General features: G+C 40.5%; 1 protein-coding gene across 5 annotated transcripts in view; it reads right to left on the bottom strand.

Moving 5' to 3' along the window:
* The window catches only part of triob (trio Rho guanine nucleotide exchange factor b), a 128,180-nt gene that overhangs the window by 50,058 nt on the left and 52,940 nt on the right, over positions 1-25,182 (bottom strand). For 4 of the 5 annotated variants that reach the window (XM_037784436.1, XM_037784432.1, XM_037784434.1 and 1 more), the window contains 11 exons: positions 24,970-25,162; positions 23,717-23,821; positions 21,989-22,459; positions 20,872-20,994; positions 11,321-11,512; positions 9,518-9,649; positions 8,754-8,984; positions 7,203-7,325; positions 6,683-6,874; positions 3,641-3,810; positions 3,061-3,235 (listed from right to left, as the gene is read on the bottom strand). In XM_037784436.1, coding sequence (XP_037640364.1) covers positions 3,061-3,235; positions 3,641-3,810; positions 6,683-6,874; positions 7,203-7,325; positions 8,754-8,984; positions 9,518-9,649; positions 11,321-11,512; positions 20,872-20,994; positions 21,989-22,459; positions 23,717-23,821; positions 24,970-25,162 — 2,107 coding nt within the window. The remainder of the gene's footprint in view (positions 1-3,060; positions 3,236-3,640; positions 3,811-6,682; positions 6,875-7,202; positions 7,326-8,753; positions 8,985-9,517; positions 9,650-11,320; positions 11,513-20,871; positions 20,995-21,988; positions 22,460-23,716; positions 23,822-24,969; positions 25,163-25,182) is intronic. The other variant, XM_037784433.1, reaches the window with a different exon arrangement.

Below are 25,182 nucleotides of genomic sequence, written 5' to 3'. Positions count from 1 at the left end.
GAAACCAACCACAGAACTTCTATCAGCACACTGTGGAGGGGAATTAATATATGAGCAGACATGTAATAAAACATATACTTCTACACCATGCACAATTTTGTGCAGATGATGTATTTTTTTATGTCTGTAAAGTTCTGCTGACAATAGCAGGAAAGGAGAAGCAAATGTTCTTCTGGGTATTAAAAAAAACCCACAGTAATTATTAGTATTACATAATCATCTCAAACAAAAGGTGCTTCGCCTAAAATTGCGTCTGTAAAATCAGGTTTGGCAGGTATTACACAACATTTAACTGAAAATTGTGACATGGATTTTGTGCATTTAACTTCATATCGTGAGTCTAAAGCCATGCAAACACAGGCTGTAAAACCTCAGTAGTGCTTTTTGCTAAATGCTTACATATTTTAATTTAGCATGTTAACATGCTAACGTTTGCTGATCAGCACTAAACACAAACTACAGCTGAGCCTGATGGGAGTGTCATTAGTTTTGCAGGTATAAACCAAAGTATTGGACAAATCAATTTTTTTTACCTGATAATGGCGCTAAAGGGAAAGTTAGGGGATCATCAAAGTGAATACAATTCATCCTGAGGGAGACCTGAATGTCTGTAACAACTTTCAAGGTCATCCATCCAATAGTTGTTGAGACATTTCCCTCAAAACCACAGATATGAACGTCATGGTGGCGTTAGGGAATCACTTACTCATTAGAATTAGTCCTCTGGTAACCAAAAATCTTATAAAATGATGTGCCGTCCAGCATAGGGCTGCACAATTAATCCAAATTTTATCAAAATTGCAAAATGACCTATTGCAATTTTTCAAGTTGCAGCATGAAGAGGAAATCTCAACATTTATTAAAGGTGAAATGTATTTCAAAATACGATTTTAAATGAAATATTGTTGTGCTGCAGAGGTGTCTCAGCCTACACATCATACAGGCTTAAGAAAACATCTTTGCTTGGTACAGATCTGGTACTGCAAAAATCACACCATAATCATTTTAATATGTTTTTCAATGACAATGAGAATAATGATGTAAAAATGATCATACCCTCTAATATCGCACATCATATTGTTATTGCAATATCAGTCAAAATAATAGCAATTCGGGGCTGCACGGTGGTGCAGTGGTTAGCACTGGCGCCTCACAGCTAGAGGGTTGCAGGTTCAAATCTGGCTTGGGGCCCTTCTGTGTGGAGTTTGCATGTTGTTTGCGGGTACTCCGGTTTCCTCCCACAGTCCAAAGACATGCAGGTTAGGTTAATTGTTGACTCTAAATTGCCCGTAGGTGTGAATGTCAGTGTGAATGGTTGTCTGTCTCTATGTGTCAGCCCTGTGATGGACTGGCGACCTGTCCAGGGTGTACCCCGCCTTCGCCCGATATCGGCTCCAGCCCCCCCGCGACCCCTAACGGGATAAGCGGTTGCAGATGGATGGATGGATGGATAATAGCAATTCGATATTTTTCTCAAAATCGTGCAGCCCTCCAGCATATTGAGAATTTGGACAAGATATGCTGACACACCGACACTGCCCTCCCAACAGCCATGCCACTAGTGTGGCTAATAATGCAGTTTTTACATCAAACTGGTGATGTGATTATTATTGAAAACCAATTTTATACACAGACACTTACTTTCCACAAAGCTTCTTTTTACTGACACTATCCTCATGAATAAAAAAAAAAAAACTGTATTTCTGCTATAAGCCTTTTCTCCCAGAGTGACTGAGTGTAATTCATCTGTCAACATAACAAATCTGATATGACAGCCATGCCAAACATCACGAGTAACATAAAAAAAAATATATTCTAAAAGAGCAGTTATCATATCTGAGCACCAGCTGAGAAAAGCATTCACTCTCTCAGTGGGACGTTAAGGAATTAGCGGATACAATGCAGTCGATTGCTGGTTGGGGAGGGGGAAACGAAATTAGAATGAGTCAGTGGATGAGATGCGTCAAGTGGAACTAAATACTTTTTTTAATGCAGCACATGTGAGAGTATCGCTGTGAATTCAACCGAGCTTTGAAGCAGCAGGAATCCTCACTACGGGACTGAACCTCCCTTTCACTGTGTAACGGTCCATCAGCTCAGAGTCACAGTCATTTGGGGTTTCCAGTGTGTCCCATGCTACATGTAACTGATCTTTTTGCATTTAAAAGGAACTGTATTTAACTTTTTACACACATAAATATTTTTTTATTGCCAGTGTGTGAACAGGTTGTAACCTAACCTTAAAAAATGAGACCTTCCGCAACTTTCTGGGTTTCCTCTATCAGTCTGTGGACTGCTTTTAATGTGAAGAACCCAGGCCGTTTATACTGGGAAAATACAACGGATGTGACGTCATGCACGCTCGCAAGTGCCTTTATTTTCAGCTCCGCTTACAGGGCTAACAGTGTGCAACCATAGTTAACGTTTTGTTAGAAATGGAGTCCATTAACGCCAACAAACGACCAGCTCCTACTACAACTCAGACTCCAACACAAACTCCACGGAAGCACAAAAACAACAAGGTTATATCTGGTGAAGCCCGTCTTGCAAAACAGGAATGTGACCGACGTCGGGAGAAAACTAGGATCAACATTGGCCGGGCCTTCAATTCATGGTGGGACCTTCGTTTACGAGCATAAGCGTGCAGAACAGGACGCTGAGTGTCGTTGACTTAACGGCCACAGGTGTCACTGTTAACAAGAAATTTCTGATTTTTACATACAGTCCCTTTAAGAAAAAAAAAACTAAGCCAATAAGACAAAAAAACAAATGGTGTAATATTCATTCCCTTTTTCTCAACTTCAAATTCTCTTCAATTTTCATTTCACTTCCACTCTTTGTCTTGATTTTTTATATTGCTTTACACAATAATTTCCCCCTATTATATAAATATTATACATGCAAGTCCATACGCTTCATCCACTATCCCTCTGCAACCCTCAAACCCCATCTCCTACTCCTCTTCTCCATCTGCTCACTCTCACTTTTGCCTGAACATTGCAGAATAAAGCAAAAATAAATATGCATCATGCACCAAGCCTCCATCTCCCGCCTACTCACGTCAATGGCGTCCCTCTCAAAGATGCGGAGCTGGAGGAAGAGCTCCAGTTTGATCTTCCTTTCTTGGAACAGCTCCTCCATCTGGCCCTGGGCCTCGTCCAGCTGCTGCAGCACGCTCTCGATGTGGGCCATGGAGCTGTTGTGGGGGGTCTTGTTGCTCGAGATGGCCGAGTCTCTGTGGAGAGAGGTCAGATTTAGAATTTAGAGATACAGTGCTTTTGTTTCTGTGGAGGCATCCCTATTTTTTTATATCATTTCTCCTCTCCTTTGCTCAGTTTACTTAGTCTGTTAAAGGAAATCTCTTCTTGATTTCTTCTTAGCTTTGGTATTTATTTTCCTTTCCCTTCACTACCACATGATTGTCTAATGATCACACACAAAATGTCAAATCAGGCCTTGGGCTTTGCATTTCTTAGTTTTGGTATTCACTAAGTTGTTATTTTCAGTGATGCAGGAATGTTGTTGTAATGTTCCCCCTAAACTATTCTGGATTAAACTTGTGTTAAGAGAGTGTGTTTGCACGCGCATGAGTGTGGCTTACATGTCACCACATGCAGACATTAGTGTAGCATGTTGTCACCTGAGCTGTTGAATGAGGTCCTCTCCCTCCTTGATGACATTGACAGTAGCCTGCAGGGTGGTCTGCTGCTGCTGGCCGAAACGCTTGATCAGGTCCTGCACCGCTTCCACCGACTCCGCATAAACATCATCCAGCAGCTCCTTCTGAAGCTCCTCCAACCAAGTCCACAGCTAACAGTGATTGACAGGAAAGGCAAGCCAGTTAAAATACAGCATCATGTAGCGTACACCTCCAGGGAAAGAGAAAAAAAAAACAGGAAGCGAACTGAGCAGTCCTGTTGTGAACGGAGAACACATGCTGAAGGGGGTGTGGGGCAGATACACAGAGCGCTGTGAGTTTACCACAGATGCAGGAATCAATAGACGAGCTACCAAACAGACACACAGAAGATGGGAGAGAGAAAATTAAACCCGAGCAGTTCTGCTCAAAGCTGGTGTTTTGTGAATGGTCATCTTTGTAACAGATTAGCCATCTGGGTGAATTGGCTCAGTGTACTAAAGCCCTGGCACACCACCCAGGCTGCAGGAGAGAGACCCTGGCACCCACGGTTTGTCTAACACCCACACTGCCTACTCAAAAACATCTTTTGGTTTTGTTACCATCATCCACTCAGTAACATACATTATGTCACATTATACCTGACATCTATATAGACATAGACACTGTTGTTTGGCAACCAAATACACAAATAACTGAGTGGGCTGACTGAGTGGTACAAACACAAAATGTTTTTGGTATTAAATAGGAATACACCAATCCAACTTCTTCAGTCCCAGTACCGCTACCGATACCTGGGCTTTGGGTATCGGCCGATACCAGTGTTTAATTAATAAACTGTATGCCTCACTGTGTGGAAGTGACTGGGATTATTCCTTTATGTGTAAGGCAACAAATATATACAAATTTAGTGAATTGTTATTTATTATTAGAATAATAAATTGTACAATTTGGCATAAAAAATCTTCAAAATTCAGGTGTAAACTTTTTTAATGCAGGAACAAATTGGTCAAAACTTAAGCAGGGATTAAAAATCCAGTATATAATGTATATAGTATATAAACATAGAATTGAATTTAATAGATCGGCCCCATTGTCACCGATATCCAATCCAGCTATTTGAGTCAGTATCGGCTCAATATCCAATCCGGTATCGGTGCATCCCTAGTGTTAAAGCTTAGTGGCGGTTTATTTTAGATCAGGCTAGACTAGACTAGCATTGTCAGTGTTTGGTGGAAGTATACACTCCATACAAAATATTAGGGACTATTTTTCTAATAGTGAGGCATAGAAACCGTTTACCAATAGGCATCCCAGTAGTCCTTTTTTGTCACTAATGTAGATTTATCATCAATATTAGAAATTGACTACAAGATAATGTCTTTTGGAGTGACTTCCTCTATGTACTTCATGAATATCAGTGCAGATGAATCCCCTCTCTTGCAATGTAGTTCATGCTCCATCTCCACAGTCACTGTTTGTTGCCTTTCAACATGCTGGACTGCATCCAAAGGCTTCTACAGAACTAGAAGAGGTGATGGGCAGGAGAGTTGGAAACATTCACGCAGGCACACGCACAAACACCGGAGGACATGCACGTACAGAAACACACACACACACACCCGAAGGCTCACACATACACACACACACAGTAACCTGCACTAGTGTGAGCTGACAGATGGGAGGAAGGAGATTAGTCCATATGGACATTAAAGACTAGCTTCATTAATAACACCACGGCTCTGACTGTCTCTATGAGTCTGTGTAAACAGGATGTAGTGTTAACAAATGCAGAGCACAGTGCTATGACAGCGTGGAGAGGTTAATTTTGACAGTCAAAGATGTGCAGTGTGTGACTTTCAACACTGTGAGAGGAATTAACGGAGTGGTGCAGTGATTAGCACCGCAGCTACACAGCATGTACAGATTACTGCCCTGTCATGTGGGGCTCGTGTGTTCTTCATTTATTTCGTTTTTTTAAGAAATAAGGTAAATAATAATAAGGGAAATTAGAGGCACGATTGTCATCATCACAGTGAAGGAGAAGGCAGATTGAGGCAGATTGCCTTTAATTTGTGTAAACACTAGTGCACTTCAGAAGGAAGGAAAAGCACAGATGTTGCACAGGGAGAACATAATGACTTTCAGGAACACACACACAAACATACATTTCATTCTCACTATGAAGGCAATAACTTAAAAAGTAAATTCTAGGTCATTTTTAGTGCAGATGTATAAACATACTTTTGGTCATAAGTCTTAAAATGTGTGATATATAAGCAGCACTATTTGTGTGTGTTGACATAAACTGCAATTGTGGCAAAATTATAATGACAAATGCAAAAATAAATTGTGATCAATACTGCAAATTTGATGGCATTTCAGCTATAGCTACAGGAATACGATGAATTAATTGTGGACGTGACTTTCTGTGTTAAAGTCCTAACATAGATGGTAGTGGCTAATTGCTAGAATTAATATCCCAATGTGATGATTTTGACACGGATCTTGATGCAGATTAAACATTTATAAGTATCTTTTATTATCAAAATAACAAATTTAAAGGGTTGTGCAGCCCTGGTGAAGGTATGCGCTCTCTGGGGGCGTTTTAGTTAATCATCCTTTATTTCACAGTGATAGCTGCCTGCAACTGCAACTCTGATTGTACAAGTCACTTGTGTTCAGATGTACAAAGAAAAAATGACCCTTACAGTACATTGCCATTGTTAAACCTGATATAAAATGTCGACCATTATAGAGGAGTTTCCCATCCTTTTGCCATATTACCATGGAGTGTGAGAGGCAACAGCACAAAATGACTACATGAGTCAGTTGTATATGTCGGACAAAGATTTTTTTACTGTCATTCCTGCAGACGATACAAAGCTGGAATGTGATCAATAAATGGATAAGCCTCTACCTTCTCTGCTCCTGTCCTCGTAAAGTATTAGTAGCATAAGCTTTAGCTTTGGGCAAAACAGAGGAGTCAAATCGACGAGGTAAATAGGGCTCATTAGGGTTGAGGAGAGGAGAGAAAATACACACCTCTTTGACGTGCGTGTGGAAGGCAACAGACATATCCAGCAGGACTTTACGCTGCTCGACGCGTCGCACAAAGTCCTGGATGCGATCCTCTAGCTGGTGGGCAGCCTGGTAGATTTCCTCTGGGTCACATTCTCCGGTCTGGGCCAGCTGCTCTGCTGCCTCTAGCAGCTTGTCAGCATTTGTGTAGGTGTTCTGAAACATTAACATTCAGTATATTTAAAATGAGAGTACAGTATCTCAAACACTTGACTGTTACGGCGAACTGCTCTTTAGTCTCTAAGAGCTGTGCTGTAATTTTGTTATTTTTAATCTATGAAAATACAGCAACGTCAAATCTAGATCATTTTATTAAGCATCTCTTTCCTCTGAAATATGATGTTACTTGACATTTTTTAAGTTTACACAATGGAATGCAACTTTCAGATTTGCAGGCTTTTTCACAAAAATCTGCATTTGATGCCTTGAGGAAAAAGTATGTCACAAGATGAAGATTTGCTTTTTCTTTGGACTAAAAACTCACCTGTGCAACCTCTTCAAAGTCTTCATGTCTCTTCTGCAGAGCCCTGGCTCTGTGTAAAGACTTCCCAACACCAGTGTGTTTGCTGAGGAAGGCCTCGCCATGGTTTTCTATCCAGTCCAGAACCTTGAAACACACACACACACACATACAGAACATGCACGCAGTTTAAATATGCACAACTACAGTATACTGAGGGTGCGGTATACTTTTCCGAGCAGTAGGGGGTGCAATTGACTGGCGTGACTGTATTCACATCACATTAACTTTAGTGTAGTCTATAGATGTCATCTCTCTCTCCCTCGCCCCTCATCCTCCTTTCTTTACTCTTTCTACCCCATATGCAGTCTGTCATGTTTAAATTACACAAGTGTGGACATTAGGTTTTGCCTAATAGGAAATCCAGAGCAGTGCAAAGTGTCAACATTTCCACTGTGGATGAGATTAGCTATAAATCTTTGTACATAATTACCTTATTATCTATTAAACAGATGGCTATACTTCATCTCTTTCTATGTGGGGTAATGAAAGGGATTTTTTTCATGACGCGTTCAAGGTCTCTGTGAGAATATTTTTGACGGGACAAACGCATTTGAGCACGTGCGCAATGCCCTCGACACTTTATGTGACAGTAAATTGCATCACCATGGAAACCACTACCAAGAGAAAAGGGTGACGAAAGAGTGGATGGAAGAGGGGAAAGACAGAAGCGCAGAGATACAGCAAGATGGAGAGAGAGAGAGAGAGAGAGAGAGAGAGAGAGAGAGAAAGCGAGAGAAGGGGGCAGAGAGGCAGAGAGGAGTTCATGCCCAAAGGGTAGAAATACAGAGATGACACTATACACCAACTCAGGAGTTTTGATCTAAGAGCTCTGCCATCCATTTAGTCACACAGAGAGATAGAAAATCTCCCTCTGAAAACCCAGGAGGAAGTGAGAAAAAAGGCTTTGAAGAAGCCGGAGCTGATTATATTGGCCTATATATCTTATTATCACACAGTCAACAAACATTTCTTGGACCTTTATAACCATTCAAAAACAGTAAGACAGCGACACTTAACGTATGTGTCGCTATTCAATTAGCCTAATGTTTGAACAGTTTCTTATTCTTTATTTATTCACTATTGATACAGTATACATGTGTACTGTTGCTAGTAAAAATGTCTTGTTACAGCAATACCAGCTGTACTCAACTACTGAAAACCACAAAGGTTTTACAGGTTCAATAGCATCAAAATGAGTTTAGTAAAACTGCCACGTCATGACAAGCCTTGTGACAAACTCAATCAGTAAACATGTTTGGAAGGATAGGTGTGTACATTGATAGTGCTTTACATTACTTAACGGACTAGCTATGGACAGCTTTAATGGGCAGGGTAGTTAATCGAAACAGAGGGACAAGATGAGACAGCACTTTCTCCAGTCTCTTTACTGTAGCCTCTGTACAAGCATGTGTGTGTGTGCATGTCTGCCCATGTGTGCACAACGAAACCCGCTGAAGCCCAGAGAGCTGCAGGTCTCGTAGTCGTCTCCGCATGTCGATATGCGTCTCTTACTTGCTGTACATCCTGCTGAAAGACGCACAGCTGCAGCCGTTGGTGCAGGCGGACTTTGCGATGCTGCCAGATGTTTTCCAGCTGCCTCTGGTGATGCAGCACCTCGTGGATGATGTCTAGGACGTGGTGCACGGCCTTGGAGTAGTTAGCCGATGCCATCAATGAATCAGCACTTCCTGGGGTCAAAGGTCGCTGTAGTTTGTCCAAAAGAGACTTCCCATCCTGGCTCACCTGTAAAAGGTGACGTGTATTTTCACATAATACAAAAAAAAATCCTCAAGCATGATTTTAATTACTCTCAGCTTGAGTAAACTTTCAGAAAAACACATTTGGTAAACAGATTCATCAGTCATCTAATCTTTATTTTCCCAAACATCTCTTAAAAAGGGCTATAACCTCTGTTTTTATATATATTTTAACGCCATGTATATCTTTGTATTGTATGTAGTGTTGTTTTATATTATTTACCTAGAAACAATGAATCGGCCCCTTTGGGATTGTTTTCCCTTTCCCTATACATCAATTTCCAATGTTAGTTTTATATGTTTTTTTAGATTTTAAATTGTGTAAATAAATAAAACTGAAACACAAACGGATGGATCAGTGAGAGAGTTATTCTGGAGTTTGTACTGTATTGTAACAAAGGCGGGTGAGTATATTTTGAATACATGATTTGGATAATTATCGGTCCTGTTCTGCGGAACTACAAAATATATATTTGCATGTACGTTTGTGTTTTGTGTGGGTGGGTGTGTGATACTGACTTCAGAGTATGCGGTTGTGATGTGCTCATATAGTCCCTGGTGATGGTGGATTGTGTCTTCCAGATCCTGGAGTTCAGAGGGCAGCTCTCCTTCACCACATGCCTTACACCAGGGCTCCACTTTACTCATGTACTGGGGAGTAAACACACCATATAAACATTGTATAACACACACCTACATACATATACTGTATATATAGGCATAAAGTAATATAAAGACTTACGCATTCTATCATGTATGTTATTATCTCAAACCACAAGCCAGTTCAAGTTTTAAATGATTTGACATATTATAAGTGTTTGATTTACCTGTTCTCAAACTTAACCTATCTCTGTTATTGTACAACATACGACATTACACACTACTACACACTATTGGGTATGTAAAATACAGTATCAACTGTGTATACAATGATGGGGCTTTTATATCCAAGCAGTAGTGACCCTCAACAAAACCACAGCAACTTTGTCATTTAGTTGACATTATAAAATTGACATTATAATGACATTATTGAATTTACAGGTCGGAATTTGAAATTCTTATCAAGCCTCTATTTTCCCTTCTGATGTGTCCATTGTTCTATGAAACTAAGATAATGAAAATAAGTATGAAACAGTTTTGATATTGTGTTGACAACTGACTCCATATTTAATATCTCCATTCAAGTAGTATGTATGCTTGTAGTTTTCCACATACCAACAATGCCCATTACTAACGCAGTTCATGCTATTAGTATGTACTGTATGCAGAGTTCAGACACAGTTTTACTCCCCATTGAACACCATAAGCCAATAAAAACAAAGACTCCGCATCAGGATAGCCATTTGATCGGCCGTCAGCTAAACCAGCTCTACATAAAGGTTTGGCATCCCAACTGTTATGGTTGGAAACAGGAAGGCTGACAAGGATAGAGAATGAGAGAGATTGAAGTAGGAGAGAGGGAAAGTCCGACGAAGAAAAAAGCAACAGCAGAGCAGAGAGCGCTGTAGAAAGCTTTGATAAAATAATGATTAAAGCGTTATTATTCTGTTGTAGGAAGGGGAGAATGAAAAAGTGTATGGGTCTGTTTGAAAATGCATACTAACATACTATCAGACTGTCCGATGGCAGACTGCGAGGCAGACGGTTTAAATAATTAACCGCTGGATAAAATGATTACGAATGATGGTCATGAAACCAAACAGCATCATGTCTGTAACGCTGCTCTGTCCATTAATATCGACATCAAAATATCAATAGTCTACAAGGAAGTCTTGAGCATTAAAGACTGTACAGAAAAGAGGCCACTCAGCAAACAATAGGTGTCAACAACTAACTAATGCATTGTTACTGCAACCGTAAGCAAAACAATGGAAAGCGGTATTGATCATTTAAATGGTCCTTTAGGTCTATTAGAGATAAAGCAACCATAGTGCTTGTAAATTGTAGTGGAGCCAAATATTTCTTTTCCTACTTCTGTTTCTCTTTAAATATACTTTTCTTCAAAAGTATATAGAACTAGCATGGATACTAAACTATTCAGTAAAGCACAAAGGCCTCTAACATTCTGTAATAAATCTAATATGATCCAGTCCACCTCTTATTTATGTGCTGTATGCATGTTAACACTAAAAAAAATGCGTTCAGCCAAAAGTGTTTGCATGTGTGCAAGATGATTATATGTGGATATGCAGATGTGTTTCTGTGCATATTGTTAAACAAAGAATACACAGTTGCTGTAACACGTAGTGCATGTGTGTGCATGTAAGTGATTTGTGTGCCTGTACTTGATTTTCAGTGTCTTTCAGTGTTGCGTGTCCGTACCTGGTCTGCTTTCTGGTGGAAGCTGGCAGACATCTCCAGCAGGGTGCTGCGTTCGTCCAGTGCTGCGGCGAAGGCCTTCCACTCCTGCTCCAGCTGTCCTGAGATCTGCTGGATCTGCTGGGAGGCGTAGTGGCCTGACTCCAGGAGCCGGTTCCCGACTGACATGATCCGATTGATGTTAACGTACACATTCTGCGTTCAAAGCAGAGAGGTAGAGAAGCAAGAAGGCGCAGATTAAAATACAAAATCAATTAGTTTTAATTCAATAAAATACTGGATATAATTTGTTATTTAATTAGACGGGCAGACAGATTAATGTGTGCTAAAAAAAAAAAGTTGTTACAAACAATCTGCAGTGGTTTACGTCTAAAGACATCTGACCTGAGGCACTGCTGACTCATATAAACAATGTTTTTCTGTGTAATGTTAATATTTGGGCATTCTGCCCAGGTAAATGAACAGGCTGACAGTTAAAGTATTGTTGCGTTTTTCATTTTGGGTGCCCCGGTGCCATGGTGTATGAAGCTGAAACTAGCTAGATTGGCAGTATTTCTGCAAAGCAATCAAAGTGTGTTTGTGAAATATAGTAGCCACAATCACATTAACATACACAGTGAGTCATATCAGAGAGAATAGAAGTCAATACATGCACCCTCGTCATAAACTACCCCCTCCCCTACCCACCCCCACCCACACACACACACCCATACACACCCATGTGGACATTAAAACATCATTCACTTGGGAGCCATACCCCATGTGAATAATGAAAAGAAACTCATTTGCCTCTTATCTTTCAGTCTTTTTTTAATATATGGGCTCCAAGCTGTTTTGTGTAGATAGGCACGGATCAGCAAACGCTAATTAACAACTGTGTTAACAGCCTGTTATTATTCTATTCAATTACTGCTCCTGGAGCCTATTATGGCTCTTAGTTTGTTTGTTTCAATCACAACGGGGAGGACAGATGAACCAAACACCAGCTACAGCCCTCAGACAGAGACAAATTATGAGTTTTCATCAAAGTTGCAGACACCATATTGGTGTTTTGTTTAACCAATAAGGCTTTGAGATGATTTCTGATGATCTCTTTTTTTCCCCCCTGAAATTAGGGTTTATAAATGGTTTTGAAAAGCTTTCATTTTACTTGTAGGAGTTTTTGCATGCAAACCTAGTAAAGCCATTCCCCACTATCCAAAATCCAGGAAAATCTTGGCACTGGGACATAAAAGCATTAGATTAAGTGTGATGTTGGCTCGAGGATAATAGAGACAGTGGTGTGCTAAGCATGGCTCACATGAGAAATAAAGGGAGTCCAACTGCTCTTGAGTACAAAGCAGTAGGTAAGTTGTTAATACACAAAAGAACAGTGGTGCACAGTAGAACTACTGTAATCCTACTATACATTTTACAAAGACACAAATATAACAGGAAAATGATCTCTAAGCTAATATAGATCTTATGCGGGTATTAAGGAACTATAGTGATCTTTGGAAAGGACACATGCCGAAACAGACCTCAAGGAGAGCTCACTTCCAGCCATAAGCACACATGCACGTACATACACACATACAGAGGACGAGGGGATTGGGGTAGAAAGGGAGAACAGAGTTCCAGAGTCACAACCAATAAAGCCTGAAGGCCTTTGAGCCATCTGTAGGACATTATGAATTAGATTAAATAACAGAGGCTGGCTGGACTACTCGAACACACTGGGTGGTAAAGCCTTAATGCCAAACTGATGGAAGGATGGGGGGAGGGCAGAGATAGGGGGAAGGTATTCCTAACTCAAACCTGATGAGGGTATGGGGCAAGTGAAAGTGAGAGAGAGAGAGAGAGAGAGAGAGAGAGAGAGAGGGGGAAGGAGATGGGAGGAAAGGAGAACAACACTTTTTACCCAGAGATTAATTCGTCCACAGAGTAGGAAAACAAATAAGGCCACAGAATTTGCTTTGTGAATGAACTACAGAACAAGATGAACAAGATGAACAACTGTCCACAAAAGCAGAACATACAACCTGTTTTGCATATGGATGGCGATGGAAAGACCCAGGCTGGTCCCAAATCACTCTGTATTTGTTACCTAGTGCTCTGTATTTACTTCAAGACATGAGTGCCTAAATTCTAGATCTGTCCCAAATACCATTTTTCACAGTCTTCGTTGTGGCTGCTCTTCCTTTTCTTTGTGGTACTTCCCATCACATTCCGCCTAAACCTGCATAACTTGTGACTTTGCGGAGACCTGCAATTTTCTCCGTTGGGCATAGAGTAGCAAAGACGGTGAAATGTTAACCTGCACTTGACCCACGTGTGCGCAGTTTGACCGCAAACACAGGAGGAGCGCTGTGATGACAGCCTTCCCTGCTTTCTTCCCAGCCACTGGATAAAAGCGAGATTTTAAAAAAGCGTCTGTCCTGCATTGGTTTGACTTTTGAAAACTAGAGTCAATGAAAATGTGGGACATCGTCTCAATATGTGCAACGAGGGAAACGGGATAAAAATGCCATGCAGTCCCTCGTAACGTGGGACACCTGGTCACCCTCTTTGGCAAGTGTACACACAATTCTCAGCAGTGCAGCTTCCACATTATTCTGTGCATTCTGTAACTTTTGTGCAGAGAAGATAACATTCAGAGGTGTTGTTCAGATTGTTTACCGTTGCCAGCTACCATATAACATTGGCGACATATTTTGAATCAATTTATATGCAGAACAGGTTCTACTATATGATAGTAGGTATTATTTTAATTAAATACAGGCAAATATACTTAACGTTGCCTTTTAGTTCATTGTTTACCATTTACAATGTGTGCTTCCATTGATGTGTGACGTCAGACAACTGCTTCTTTATGAAGTCGGGGTAGATGATTCACAAGTAGGAACTCTCACTTTTAGTGGCGTTCCATTGAACTTTTTCTAGTAGGAGGTCGGTTTTTTTTGTCGTGAACGCAGCATCCGCCTTGGTACACGGGACGCCTGCACTACCTTGTGAGATACCGGGCTGCCACAAGGTTTTGAACTTAAGTTTGACACTAGGCTTTTGCCAGATCAGTCTATTTGTAAAGTCCAAAAAGTCCAATTCTCTTGCTTAACAAGGACAAGCCACCCAAACAATGTAAACCACAGCTTTGAATAAATGCCACTGCTCACTGGTAGCATTCATATCTCAGAACATCTAGTTCTAATACACTAATACTATACAAATTAAAGGCAAATTATCTCCATGCCCTCTGGAATTTTCCAGTGTTTTTCCCTTTCTTTCTACTTAACATGTTGGCGTGCCAAAATTATCATTTGTTTCGCTTGAATAACCTGTATGTGCACAAATGTAGTATTTTTGTTTTCGTGATCTATTACAATTTGCTACTGAAATTGCCCAGTTCCCCCACAACGATCATTTAAGTTTCATGATTTCTTTTGTAGGTTTTATATAATAGTTCTATAAGTCATTATAACAACACCTGCCAGGGACTTCAGCCTTTACAGATCATAATGAAGCCTTCTATTTACATTATTACATTATTTATTCTGTCCGATACTTCCAATGAACCAAATTTAAGATTGGTATCACGAAGTCCCTCCCACGAAAAATATCATTGGCATCAACAGCATGGAATACCATGCATACATAACACACAGCCACAAACGGATAGAGACACAATCCAACAATGGAGGGGCCTGTAGCAGCAGACGGTGATGATCATGAATACATGACAATGGATGCCGAAAATTGGTCGGAACATGACGACACTTATGAAAACGGAGATACCCCTGGTCTTAGTTCAAGAGGAGAAGCGGATTCAAGCGAGCGCGAATCAGGCCCCGATTCAAGTGGACAGAAGAAAGAAGAGTTGAAAATAGAGAGTGTTGCAGCTGACAGACCACTGGTAAACACCCAAAACCCAACCACCGCACAGCCTCCCACCCTTCTACCCAACAGATACATCACTATCCAACGTCTTCCAATGAACTCAAACAGAGTAAAAGAAACACCCCAATTAGGTAAGTTACATACTCAAATCCAAATAATATAAATACAAAAATTGCAGACATACAAAACACAAGCATTTCATACTAGAATATAACAATAACGTTATATTATCTTCTGATTAGTTTTCCTCAGGCGTGTTACAGTGTATCTGGTATTGCTGTGTTTTCTGCTCCTCGGAGGGCTGCTCCTTCTGACCATCTGGCGTGAGTCTGAACTTTCTTTTATGAAATCACAACCTTTAAGATGCAGCATATGTTTCCCCAGAAGTAAAAAAGAAGTACTGTACTGCATGCATTTTACACTGTATTAATGTATAGCACTGGTAATCTTGTAATGTCTATTGAAATAAAAACCCTTTAACACCCAGCCACCTTTCGGGGTAGATTCACCTAATTTATGACAAATGGATCATTTTTATTCGATAGACTCTTTTTAAATTTGGACGTAAACTTTTCAAGGATTTATTACGTATATTGTAGGAATGCCGGACTGCTTTAGAAAAAGGGAGATTCTTAAAATTTCAGTTGTATTCCAATTCTTTTTTAAAAATGACCACGGTGACCAAACCTTTGACCATGAGTCTTACATACATGTATTACTTGCTCATGTTCCTGTAACTTCTCATAGTACTTCAGTAGCGGTCTGTGGAAGCACTGCTTAATGCTAATGTCCAGCGGGCTGAACAATGGGTGATAAAAGGTTAAATAATGTATGTGCATGAATTGTGAATGTGAATTGGCCTCTGTCAGAGACCGAAGGGAGAAACATTTACACTTCTTTCATAACAGATTTCCGTTCAGATGAGTTCCAGATACAAAGCGTAATTAAGGAAATCCAGTGCTTGAAAAATAAAATGAGTGAGTTGTCATTGAATATATGATTCATGTTAACAGCTAGAAATTCATAATGATTGCTCTTTAACAAAGTGTGCAAAAATAAAAATAAAATGATAATAAAATTAAAAAAAACAAATATATATATATATATATGTATATATATATATATATATAATATTATAAATACCATTCCCAACAAAGGCAAAAAGTTTTGTTGAACTAAACTGTTGTTCATCTCTACAGAATGCGTCGAGCAGGACGACCGTAAATGTCCCTAATTGTTACACTAAATAGTCAAACGAGGTGAGAAATAGATTTTCGGATTCGGATTTGTGTGTCTGTATGTGTGTGTGCATGTGTGAACACATATAAATACAGTATGAAAAAGTTGAGGGTATAACATAATCTTAATTAACAACTTTATTTGCCTTCACAGCAGCTGACGGAAGAGGAATCACACCATCTGGGAGCCAAGAGCATCCCGATCTCCTGGAATAGCACAAGTAATTACTCTCAGTGGGGGCAGAAATGACCGGGGATGAAACAGCCAAGTTGGGATAACATCTACAATGTAAAGGGACAACCACTTGTTCAGATCAGATAGTATCTATAACCATGTTATAATTTGTTTATTATGTCTTAGAGTACATTTTATGGGTCAGCTGTCTTGTGCTGACTTGACTATGACTTGGCCCAAAACTGCATTTATTTTCATCCACATATCTTGAGGTCAGAGGTCAAGGGACCCCTTTGAAAATGGCCATGACAGTTTTTCCTCTCCAAAATTTAGCGTAAGCTTGGAGCCTCCTTCCCGACAAGCTAATATGACATGGTTGGTACTGATGGATTCTTTAGGTTTTGTAGTTTCATACGATGCCAGGATCTTCACTCTAGCTGTAAAACTGAGCCCGCGACAAACTTCAAAATATTGATTGCGTTAACGCGTTAAAGAAAATTAGTGGGGTTAAAACAAATTTACGTTAACTGGTCTCTCAACCTATGTAAAGTACCGGCTTGCTTTAAATCTGCTATAATTGTTTCAGTACCTAAAAAGACAAATGTCAGCTGTCTGACTGCTGTTATTATGAAGGTGTTTTGAGAAATTAGTAACCAACTATCTATCTGTGTGATGCTTGACCCGTTTCAATTTGCCTACAGGGAAAATAGGTCTGTAGAGAACACTGTGTCCCTTTGTAATCACTCCATCCTACAGCACCAGAGGCCAATGCTACCGACGCATGGCTCCTGTTTATTGATTTTAGTTCTCCCTTTAATAATATATATATATTCATTGTATACTAACGATTGTATTTCTCACTCTGACTTAGTAAAAATCTACAAGTTAGTGGATGACACACTGTGACAGGTCTGATCTCTTGTAATGATGAAACAGCTTACAGAGCAGAAGTCTCCTCACTAGTTGAGTGGTGTGCTCATAACAACTTAACCTCAATTAAACATCTCCCAAACCAAAGAGATGGTTGTGGACTTCCCCAAAAACACAGATGAGCTTCAGCCGTTAGTAATCAATGATCAATGTTGAGATTGTAGACCACCATTTCTTCTTCTCTTAAATGCAATGTCAATGTTAGCCATGTTTTGCAGAAAGCCCACCAATGATTGTTACTTCTGCAACAACTCAGAAGTTTAAGGTAAGGATGTGTGATTTTTACAGAGCACATCACGGTGTGGTATAGAAACTGTTCAGCCTCAGTCAATGACAGGAAGGAGCTTAATAAGGTAAAAATCAATGGTCAAGATATGGCAAGCATTTGTTTATAAATCTATTTATGACTGAAAAATGAAAATTATCAGAGACCCCGCTCAACCAGCCAAAGCATTTTCTGTCCCCCCTTTCTTCAGGAAAACTTGTATTCACTCTGTATGTATTTTAGTAAGTAGTGTTTATGCTGAGGTTTTATTTATCTTGCTATTTTTTATATATCAATGCTAATGTGTATTTGTATTGTATTGTTAATATGTATTTGTTGTATTTGACTAATTCTAATCAATGTATTGACATTAGGGCTGTGTATTGGTACGAAAATGGCAATAAGATATGTAAGTTAGATGATATAATGCGATTTTTAAATTAAATTTTAGGAAACCGTACTCGTATAAAGAATCGGCAGAAATAACACATTAATACTGGATGCAAAAAACTGCATGTGATTATCATAAAGTGGGCATGTCTGTAAAGGGGAGACTCGTGGGTACCTTTAGAACCCATTTTCATTCACATATCTGGAGGTCAGAGGTCAAGGGACCCCTTTGAAAATGGCCATGCCAGTTTTTCTTTTAATCTATCAGTCCAAACATATTTGTGCAGTTGATTGTCAGAGTTGTATTAACAAAATTCAGAAATAAACTCTATTTCAAAAAAACAAAAGTGTCAAAGAATGTTTCCTGTTTTTGCAAAGCCAAGAAAATCTACTTTTGAATTTTTCTCTCTATTCTACCGGTTCACTGGCACAGTTGTGACACAGAAGCCCCCCCACAAAGTGTAAAATGGTAGTGGTATAAACTTACAGATCTTTAACTCATCTTTAACAGGGTTGAGAAAATCCTTCATTCCCAAACTGCATTAGTAAAGTGCTTCCCATAGGGGGCATAACAGTAACATAACTCCATCTATTGTATTGTGCATGACACATTACCGCTTGCATTCATCGTAAGCATTTTGGTTTAACATGAATTTCCATGCTGAAAGCAATGATCACTAATACAGTATCGTGAAAGCAATGTTGATGTTGCAACACGTCTTTTAAAACCAGTAACGCCGATGTTTAGACATCAGTGGAAACTGGCCCACATGAGTGCAGGTAATTGTGTTGTTTCATCTTGTTTTTTTCTCCCATTTTCACATATACTGAAAACACACACAAAAACAAGAGGACACAGGCAGTATCTCTACACGAACACACACACGCACCGACACTATGTATTTCCATTCAGCCATGCAGGCAACAGGAAGAGGAAACGCTGCTTCCTGTGGAAGAATGGGTGGAGGGGGCGGTGGTCACTGTGTGTACCCGACTGTGTGTGTGTGTGTGTGTTTCCAGTGTATTGTGAATATGTGTGTGTTCATACTGCAGTTCCATCTGTCTTTTCTACTACTGTTGTCTTAGGGGTTATTGGTTCATCTCTACCCATAGTGTTGACACAACTGGCTTTGGGTGGTCACTAAAGCTGCCTCTGGGACCTGATGTTCACACCACTTGTTGTGCACGGTTCCTAACACCAGTGACACTGGGAGTGGGAGGATTTAGGCCATGGGGCCCTTTCCTCTTGGCTACACTTTTGTCACACCAACAAAGTGAAATTTCTGTGATTTAAACCTGCAGTAGGCAGAATGTTTTTGGCATCATTGGGCAGAAATTCCATAATAACCTTTCAGCATATTATAATTCAAGTGTTCTGAGAGATAACTAGACTTCTGCACCTCCTCATGGCTCTGTTTTCAGGCTTTAAAAAATCTAGCCCGTATAGGGAGACTTTGGCCAATCACAGGTCATTTCAGAGAGAGAGCGTTCCTATTGAGCATTCCTATTGGCTTGGCATTTCCTCAACTGATCTCAACATGGCTGCCGGGTCACAAACCTTCTCATTTTACAGCTAAACAGTAAACTACAAGATGTTTCTGAAAACATTTGAGGCGAGAAATAGGCATTAGAGTAACAGAATATTGATTCATATATGATCAGCGCTGCCTAGTTTGACCGTTTGACCGGAGTTCGCGAGTGATTGACAGCTGCTCAGAGATGGCAGGCTCCTGATCGGCTCTGATTGGTTGTTTTCGTCCGGTCTGTGAAATCTTGCAGATGCCATTAGGAGCACCGGAGGACACAGAGGCACATGATTGTTTTCAGATTACCTGTCTCATGCACTACTGTCAGGATATTGTGACCGTTTTATAAAAATAACTTTTTTTAATTTTTAAGTTTTAGTTTAGATAGATTGGAAGCTGATTCCAGTCCATCCTGTACATCCGTATAGACATCAACTGGTTCAAGCTTGGTTTAGTTATATCTGCCAGTCAGGGATCACACTGTACAGCATTATGACGCAATGGGACTGTCACTGATGAATTGTGATAAAGAACATAAAATGTGACACTATCAGGGAATTAGGGCAGTGCATGGTTTGTGGGTAGACAAACACAAATATGAAGGGTCAGTTATTGATGATGTATTTTTTTAGTGAGCAAAACCACAAGGGGTTTGATTAGAACTAGCAGTGCAGAGCACTGTAAGACTGCAGAGTCGATACAATCTAATGTCCTCAGCGACATTAGTCCGCAGCAGAGCTCCACAGACTACAGTACAGTACGGGAGGGCAGGGAGGCTTGTGAAGCAGAGCAGCAGAGGGCAGCACACAGCTATGGGAGGGGCAGGGAGGTAATATGGGTCAATTATGGGAACAGCACTGTGACAAGACATGACAGAGGGGGCAGAGTTGAGGCGGAGTGGAAAACAGCTGAATAATATGAGGGACACAGTGGCAGGACAGAAAGAATCAGTCTACGGCGAGTCACAGCCCAAGGGAGAGGATGGTTTGGGATAAAAGAAGAGGTGCAGGTTTGTGTGTGTGTGGTGGTCATACAGTGGTGGGAGGCCTTAGCTTGTTACTGTGAATGACAGTAATGATGATAGTTTGTGACTGCATCGCTTGTGTCTCAGTGTGTTTGTGTGCACGTGTGCGACAGAGACAAAGACAACGTCTTACCATGCAGTTCATGGCAAAGTGGTTGTGCTGGGTCTGCAGCTCCACGGCATGCTGGTGGTTCCCCCCGATCTCCGTGTAACTGGTGAGAAAAAGCCCCTTGTTGTGCATGATCCAGTCGAACATCTACACAATGAAGAGGGGGAGAATGTTGCAGTTAGTCTAACAGAATGCACTACGGATGAAAAGGGTCTTTCCGTCTCGTGTTGACTCACAGCAACAGCAGTGAGAATAAGAGAGGGCCTGTTGTTTGGTGTTTGTAATTAACCAAAACCTTTCATCACTGCACTGACTTCTACAGGGAAGTCATCTCAAAGCTCCTCTGTAATAAGTAAGAACAAAAGAACAAGTTCTGTGTGTGTGTGTGTGTGTGTGTGTGTAAGTGTAGTGTCAACCGTGCTTTACCCTTCATTTATGTGTGTTCTTTCTATGTCTCTCTCGCTACGTGTTTGGTGTATGGAAAAGGTGTGTTTAATTACAGTTCTGACACTTTCCATAGCAGACCTCTGCATTTGCCTCTAGCTCTGCACAGATTCATATTGTTACATTACTCAGCCCAACTTTACACTCTCCAAAACACTGACTACATGCAGGCACACACTCATTCCCTCTCTGTTTCCATGCACATAAACACACAGCTCAGATAATATTTGACCAGGAAATAAAATAGGGCTTGAATACACAAAAAAAAAACACACAGATCTCAATCTTATATTACCAAAAAGCTTTTTAAATACTAAATCCACAGGTTCAAATCATGAGAATTTATATTATTAAGATATTGTATATCACACTGGCCAGTAGATTCAGTCCACCGATACCATATACATTCACAGCATCGCTAATCTGGGATACATGAGGATGAATGTTGATCTGAGGACTTAAATGTCTGGATTGGATGTTTTTAAATACCTGGCTAAGACTGACATGCATGCATGCTCACGCATCAGATTAGCTCCTGTGCGTCCTGAAATACTTGTATGTAATCAAGAAATAAATTGGCACATATTAACATAGAAGCACCAAAGAGCAAGATATGAGGAGGCAGTGAGGAACCAATTCAAATCTTCATATTTCAACCATCATGTAAATAGCAAGGAGAATAGAATAGTTCACTGACCTTCTCTGCGTCCTGTTCGAAAAGACGCAACTGGAAACACTGGTCCAGCTTCAGTTTCCTCATGTGCCACAGCTGCTGCAGATTCTGGCGCGTCCCATGCAGCTTATCCAACGTACCCGTCACTTTAGCCACTAGGTTGTGTGCGTCTGCATGCACGTGGAAGCCGTGATGATGGTCGTTGGAATCCCCACTAGCTCCGCCACTGCGGTTACCGTACCCGCTCTCACTGCTACTTCCACCTCCTGTATTTTGTAACTGTAGCCTTTGTAGTAGCCTCCGTCCCTGCGCATCCAGCTCCTCCACCGACGCCTTGGTGGCCCTTTTCTTCAGCCCCGCATGTTCTTCCATGAGCCGCCGAGCCCCCTCCAGGTCCCGCGGGAGATCACGCAGGGACAAGGTTTCCTGGAGCTCCTCGAGGCGTGCCAGTGCACGCGCTGCATCGCTGGCGAAGGTCTCGAACGACAGCCGCACCTGGAATGAAAGGTAAATGTCACCTGCATTTCCCAAAATGCAAATATTACTGAATTTCAACTAATAAAGTCTTGGTAAAAGACAAGACCTGGTTAAAAAGTCCTGCTGAGAAGAGCAGCGCTGTTTTCTTAACCCTCTGAGACCCACATTTTTGTCTTTTTTTAGGGGGGTACAGGGGGTCTTTGGGGGGAGATAGCAGGTCTGCATTATATGGCACATATAATTGATGAACATCATTTGAAAGCTGGGAACCTGAAGATTAATTTGAGATGTTCAAGTCATAAATCTGAAATAAACATGAATTAATTCATTATATAAAATAAATTGTAAAAGTGTATCAAGGCTTAGAACATTATGATGGGAGTATATGATGGCCATCCCCATGCTCTGCTATGTCTCATAAGTTGTAGCAGCAATATTTGGGTTGACACCATTTGTTACACAGATTTGGTGCTAAATTTAACCACGCTTTACCAATCAAAATTGCTAAAAATGATAAATAATGCCTCCAAAATACCACATTAAGACACCAAGACCTTGAGGATCACCATAGAATAATTTGGCATTAAAAACTTTTGACATTTGGAGATTTCTGCAAGAATTGCATTTTTCGGTGATTAGATGCAGAACACTTCTGTTGTGTAAACTGCTCAGAAACCCCCTTATTGTCAATCTACCTAGGAAAGCCATCCATCCGCTGAATGCTCTAGGTCTCTAGTTTGTGTTTGTAAAGTTTCATGAGGCTGTGATTATCCTAGAGGTCACCACAGGTCATTTTATACAGTGAGGTCAAATTTCAAATAATGGTTTCACTACAATGAAATAGCTACTGTGGGGACTAACAAAACTGCATGTGATTATCATAAAGTGGGGATGTCTGTAAAGGGGAGACTTGTGGGTAACCATAGAACCCATTTTCATTCACATACCTTGAGGTCAGAGGTCAAGTGACCCCTTTGAAAATGGCCATGCCAGTTTATCTCAAATTTGGAGCGTTATTTAGCCTCCTTCCCGACAAGCTAGTATGACATGATTGGTACCGATGGATTCCTGTAGGTTTTCTAGTTTTATTTGATATCAGTACCTTCACTCTAGCTCCAAAACTGAACCAGTTACAACCTCTGAAAGACAGTAAAGTCGGTTGGGATCGTCTCAGAGGGTTAATTCAACACAAAAAGTCGTAAGTCAAAGGCCGGTGTCTTTCTGTGTGACTTTTAAAGCACAGATGACTAGAACAATAAGAGAAAGTATCCAAACCTCAATCCAGTCATCATGGTTGTACTCTAAGCTGCCCTCAAAGTCAGCTGTCAGCTGCGATGAGTCCACAATCTTGGATAAACCATCTAAGGAGACCATCACCGTCTGGGGGACGGGACAAAAGAAGTCGGAAATGACAAAAAAGAGACAGAAGAAGTGAAAGAGGGGTGAATGCAGGCAAAGAGAGGGAAAGACCACCACAATTTAATCATCATCACAGTCATCATCATCATCTCAATACTTCAAACTAATCAAATGTTAACTTAGATAATGACAGGAATGTGCAGAGTCAGTGGCTCCACATGTCTACTGTTTAGATAGGTGGGGTGAACGGAAAGAAAACAACATTCCAGACATTTTAAGCAGCTTCCATGTTATCGTTAATAAGATGGAAATACACGGATCTAAACTCTTAGGAAGTAAAAAAACAGACTCTGCTGAGCTTCACTAGAGCAAAGGAAACACGATGAAAAATAAACGGTCAGGTTTGGGGTTGGAGTCTGTGGTATACGTGCTATAATAACTTGAATGCATTTTTAGCTTCTTTTAAACTGCAAGCAAACTAAGACACACTAAGAGTAGTTGTAGTTGGAGGGGTGAAGCTGCACACAAGTTAGCAGCAGGAAGTTGTGCAATAAAAACACCCTCTTGTGCTTTTGGATAATGAGCAGCAGTTGTGAAAACTCAACAGTACTTGATGAGGAAGAGGAGATCTTGATCACTTTCCTCATCTAGAACTTTGCAGCCAGAGACTAAAACCAGTGTTCTACTGGTTAGTATTGTGCCTACTCAAAGACAATACAAGTTTGACATCATTAAAAAAACAACTAGTGGCTTGTCCAAACCCAACTCACTACTGTTGGGATGAAATGCTTGGCCATGTCCTATATATCCTGTTCCCATAGTAACTGGGTCAGGACTAAATATACCACCACCACATGCCCACACGGGACAGAACAGTGCCACTGTCACCGAGCAGCAGTCCAATTAGAGCTGATAAATTAAGACGGATGGCTATTCTGAACTAACTCTAAAAGCCTACATTGTTAATCTTAATAAAATAATATGTTGATATAATGAGCACTACCAATATCTCCATCTCTTGTACAAAAAACAATAAACAATCATATACCTGTATGCTCAAAAGAGACTATATAATGGTTCATGTACAACGTCCACAACAATAAAACCAGGCTAGAAATGTTAACATAATTTGTTTTCTGTATTAGAAGTAGATAAAGAGTGTCACTGACCTCAAATTCAAACTTGGAGCTGCCAAAGTTGGTTCTCTGCTTCTGCCAGAAGTTATCTGGCTTGATGATGAGGGCGACGTGGATACAAGACGGGAACGACTCCTGGAGGATCTTCAGCAGAGGCTTGATGCTGTCCCACTTAGAACCACGCATGTCCACAATGACTGTGAAGCCATGTCGGGCCACCTCCTCACTGCAAAAAAAAGCATAAAT

The sequence above is a fragment of the Sebastes umbrosus genome, chromosome 11, assembly GCF_015220745.1.
Source record: "Sebastes umbrosus isolate fSebUmb1 chromosome 11, fSebUmb1.pri, whole genome shotgun sequence".
Lineage (NCBI taxonomy): Eukaryota > Metazoa > Chordata > Actinopteri > Perciformes > Sebastidae > Sebastes > Sebastes umbrosus.
This window is presented reverse-complemented; position numbering and strand designations above follow the sequence as displayed.